General features: G+C 39.2%; 1 protein-coding gene across 1 annotated transcript in view; it reads right to left on the minus strand.

The window, feature by feature from the left end:
* The window catches only part of LOC109465393, a 27,762-nt gene that overhangs the window by 10,266 nt on the left and 12,423 nt on the right, over positions 1 to 5,073 (minus strand). Inside the window, exons 12-16 of the mRNA XM_019762609.1 lie at positions 4,683 to 4,746; positions 4,074 to 4,199; positions 3,286 to 3,545; positions 2,819 to 2,952; positions 2,041 to 2,234 (exon numbers count right to left, since the gene is read on the minus strand). Of these exons, the coding sequence (XP_019618168.1) occupies positions 2,041 to 2,234; positions 2,819 to 2,952; positions 3,286 to 3,545; positions 4,074 to 4,199; positions 4,683 to 4,746 (778 nt within the window). The remainder of the gene's footprint in view (positions 1 to 2,040; positions 2,235 to 2,818; positions 2,953 to 3,285; positions 3,546 to 4,073; positions 4,200 to 4,682; positions 4,747 to 5,073) is intronic.

Raw genomic sequence — 5,073 nt, forward strand, 5'->3', positions numbered from 1 at the left:
GAACTAAATCAAAAGCATACATTTATGAAGGAACATAATTTTATTCATAAATAGTGGTTGAAATGTCTGAATTATTTACAGTTGTGTTGACCAAACAAATATTTATTTAATAAGTAAAGTTACATTTAAAGGGTGATTGACTGAATTTCTGCACAGTAATTCTGTGAAAGTTTGGGGACTAAAGGCATACTAGGTAAATTACTACCTCGAGAATGTTGACCTTACATGGGACAATTTCAGTATGGTAAGTATGATTTTATCATGATTATAGTACACTATCAGTCACCAGAAGCTCTAGATGACATCACGTACATGTACTATTAATTTTCTTAAAATGGAATGATGGGTAGACAGTATTAGGGAAGACATCAAAAGCTTGAAACTGCAGAAGGCCAACCCGCTAGACAGAGGCAGCTGGAGAGCAGCTATTAGACCTAAACGACACCCCACAACGTCCAACCCTTGCATGACAGGGAACGGACGTTAAGCTGTGCAGTGAGTGAGTGAGTGGAACTTCCTACCTTGAGAATGTTGAGGTCATACTGGATGAAACCTTTAAAGCAGACGCGCGCTCGAACTATATCCAGGTTATAGTTGATGATGCCAAAATTGGCGGTGGCGTACACTTCGTCCAGAACATCGATTCCAAACCTCCCGTTCAGAAGTGCTGAGTCACAACAGAAGAGTAAAAAAAATGGTTTAGTTTGGTCAAACAGTACCCGTGCAATTGCAGCCTTTATAGCGCTGCAGTGAAGCAGGATTTACAATCGGTTTACAATCACATTTAAGCATCAATCAATAATCACAAACAATCACGTAATATACATACATAGAGCTGTGTACCGGTACGCAGTACCGATACTGTACCGGAAAAATTGATTAGGTACAGGTCCAAAATACCTAATCCCTCAGTACCGGTACTGTACCTAAACAATTTCACACTAATTTTATGCCTATCTGTGACCTCAAATGTGTAAATAGCTGGTCCACAATGGGTCCCTGTGTAAGGACAGTGTGTTCATGAAAACAAAAACAACTTAGTTTTGCCTATATTTTATCTGAGCATTCGCCATAAACAAAGAATAAACCTTAACTATCAAGTTTATTTATGTTTTTTTGTTATTGAAGGAGTTCAGAAGAGCATATAAATTGGTCGAATTGTTCAGGTACAGGTTCAGGTCCGGACCTGTACCTAAACCTGTGTACCTGTACCTGTACCTAAAATTTGTTTAGGTACACAGCTCTATACATACAACATATCTGCTCCACACACGTTCTGTGGAACTGTCGTAAGGGTCTGTGCGGCTGCCATTCGGCACTACAAGGTGACCTCAATACGACTTTCCCCAACCGAAGTTAGGTACCCATTCACACCCGGGTGGAGTGAGGAAAGTCGAGTAAAGTGCCTTTCCCAAGGGCACAACATCAGGGTGCATGTCCAGACATGTCCCGGGTAAAACTCGGGATCGAACCCGGGTCTCCCTGTTTCATAGTCCGAAATACTCTACCACTATGCCACCTGATGCCTCAATGACAAGACAATTAGTAGAAAACTATCAACAAAGATTGTAACAATGCTGTATGCTATGATTGTAGTTGACAAACCTTGCTCTAATAAAGCATTAGATATTTTATAGTGCATATAACATGTTGTTTGTTTATCACAAAATTACATTCATCTAGATCTGACCTTGGAATGACTGCTTGTACCTAACAATGTACGTAAATATCATTTATCTTTTTTATGATGTGCCTGAAAACTTTATTTATCTATTTATTTATTTATTTATTGAGCTTTACAGATTTAAAAAAAAAATCTGTGAGGAGCCGGCAACTTCTAGAATGTCTGAGTGTTCAATCCTGCCGGCAAAATTTCTTTAGACTGAGAAGGAAAATTAATAAGAAAAAGTGAAAATTCAGTATAGAGTGCTCATTTTGATGCAGAGGAAGATATAATACATGTACAAGTCATGTATTCACTTCCAAAATTATAGATAATTTTTCATCTGTACAATGTCCTAAATATCCTTGTTTACATACATATAAACAGGTCCATGACGTTCCGAATGGTCAGTCCAAAACTTGCCCCGACTTTGTCAGATCCAATCTGCTTCTTCCACTCAATGCCTGGCAGCTTCAACTTGAATTCGAACTTGAAGTTTAAGATGTCATTCAAGATATTCCTTTTCAGTCGTGAATGATCGTTGGTCTCTAGGCCAGTTATGTTTGTCAATCTGAAACAAGAGATAATATAATAAAAGTTATTGGTTTTCACAGATGTAAATCAAGATTAGGCAACTGCTGAAAATGGGGGAAGTTCCCTATTGGTTTTAACAGACATGTGGGTGTAAGTGTCCATAGCAGGATTTTGTGTTGGTTTGTGCCACACAAACATGGTATGGCATGTTTGTCATGCTTGTGTTTTGTGTGTTTTGTGTGCAGGTATGTGAGGATGTGTGACTGTGATGGTTTTGTCTGTGATGTTTGTGTACAGGCTGTGTAGTTTGTGTGTGTGTGTGTGTGTCTGTGCATGTGTGTGTGTGTGTATGTGTCTGTGCATGTATGTGTATGTGTGTGTGTGTGCACGCATGTGTGTGTGTGTGTGCATGTGCATGTGCGTGTGTGTCTGTGTATCAGTGTGTGTAGTGTGTCTGTGTACTGTGCATGTCTGTGTGTGTGTGTCTCATGTGTGTGTGGTGGGGGGGTGTCTGTGCATGTGTGTGTGTGGGGGGTGTCAGTGTGTAGGGGAGTGCATGTGTGTGTGTATGTGCAACAGAAAGAGGTAGAGAGTAAAAAAAGGAAAGTGCCACGAATTTACCCTCTGACAAGGTGGTAGTGGAGGTCATTTATTGGCACAGCCTTGGGATGTCTCCTGTACTCTAAGAGAGCATCATAGCGGACATGGTCCTCATGATCGCCATCCACAGCCAAGCGAAGCAAGGTTGATGCAGCCTGTGGTGTCAGACATCAAACATCACAATCAAGCATATGCGCATGCATGGACCGCAGATTTCTGCATACTAAAGCAAGCAAACTATGGAAACACATGTCGATGAAGGTTAGACATCAAGGTAATGAGATACACATTCAAGAAAATTGGATAAATTATGTATTATCAAAATTTACTCATCTGCTTGAGTAACAATTTTCTTGAATGTGTACATAGAAGGTTAAGTTACACATATTATGAAGACACCACTGAATATAATTAACATTTTCTCTGCTGCCTAATCCCACAACCAATGCACATTAAACAGCTAAAGGTTGAGGGATGGAACCACGTACATGTTCATGTTTATATTTGGCGATTGCTGCCATACCACTCCTCTTCAGCAGCTGTGGAGAGTCGGTGGTGTTGATGTAAGAAAGGATGTGGTGGTAGGACCGGTCCAGACCAGCATTTCCCAGGGACAGGAGTAATGTGGCTTTCCTCTGCTCGTGGTGGTTCACGTATGTCTTGTTGTTGTAGGGGATAGTGAAGTTGTTTTCGTTCTCCTTGGCTTTAGCCATTTCAGCCGATCGCCTGGCCCTGTGCTTAACAGGATCTGAAGAAGCAAAGAAAAAGAAAAAACAATAATAAATTAAATTAATACATATAGCATGAAAATTAATGATGTATTTTGTATAATGCTTTAGGCTTACTAAACAGTGACAAGATCAAGTGATATTTGAATGAAAGCTCATCTGTGTTGGTAGAATCCACATTGTAGAGTTCAAACTTTGTTCCAACACAAAAGAATAAATACACCATAAAATAGTGATATAGTCAGTATAAGTACACTCACTTGAAATTCAAATCCAAATGATGTAGAAATATATATACATGTACATGTAGTGTTGCATGCGTATTGTGTATTTATTTCATCGGTCAAGCAGGATCAAAGCACATTTCTTTGCAAGTGACAATTTGCAACTTGAATGCTTCTTCATGTACATGCAAGCTACTAGTAGACATAGTTCAAACTTAATTGCTTTCAAGTTGCAGTAAAAGTTTCCAGTCTCCAAATGAGATATAACATGCAAACAGTATAAAACACTCAAGAAGTAAAAAATATATATATTGATGATATTACCATGAGGTTGGAGTTCTGCTTCCAGTTTGGCAACAACTCTTTCAGATCGGACAGGGTCAGTGGACATCAGTTTCCCTGCGATGTGGCCCAGGAGGAGGGTGGCCATCGCCATAATGTCCTCATCATCTGTAGTGAGAAATACGGTCAACTTCAGTTAACGTCCACCCCACGCCATATATGGCGCGTACATTGTATGGTGGTGACCATCTTTGTTAAGGGCTTGAAATATATACTGTACTGTACTGGGTGCATAATTATGCACCTTAGTGCAGGTAAAATTCAAGGGGCTGTGCAGGTATTTGTCATGTCTACCTGCACCTGACTTGCACTGGTGCGTGTACTGGACTTACCGGGACCTGTACACACTAATGTGAAACTGTGTACATTTACATGTTTTTTCGCTGGATATTTGGTTGCATTAAAATTTTGCCTGTTGCAGAGGATATCTTTTCCGACATATCATTTTGGAAACCACAGACATGCATAATACAACTTTATATGAGACGTTCTGCCAAAGTACTATGTACATTACGGATTTCGTGCAGGTGCAGTACGTTCTGCCGACGTGCTATTTTTTCAGGACTTAAGTCTAAATCTAAAGTACTGTACCTGAGGCGTGGTCTGCTGGAGGGTCTGTCCCAAATACAAAGTCTTCAAGAACCTCAATGAATATCTGAAAATGTACATTAAACAGATATAAGACAAATAAGATAAATAAGTCTGTGATCATGTTAAAACTGGAAAATGAACCTTACTTGCGGCAGTTGTACATGTAATTGTTTTGTAGAGGCTTATACAGAATTTGTGTTGCTATGTGTAATACGGTGCATGTTGCATTCCACATGTATTGTACTGTCACAAACTGAACAAAATAAAGATGAAATTATGCAGCAGTCTTTCTTTCTCTCTGTCTATGTGAAGTTTTAAAAAATTTCATCAACATAATATAATTAAATTATATTATGTTTGGAATGAAATTTTTAAAACTTCACAAGTTGAA

This window comes from Branchiostoma belcheri, unplaced genomic scaffold, assembly GCF_001625305.1.
Source record: "Branchiostoma belcheri isolate BF01 breed outbred unplaced genomic scaffold, Haploidv18h27 scaffold15, whole genome shotgun sequence".
Lineage (NCBI taxonomy): Eukaryota > Metazoa > Chordata > Leptocardii > Amphioxiformes > Branchiostomatidae > Branchiostoma > Branchiostoma belcheri.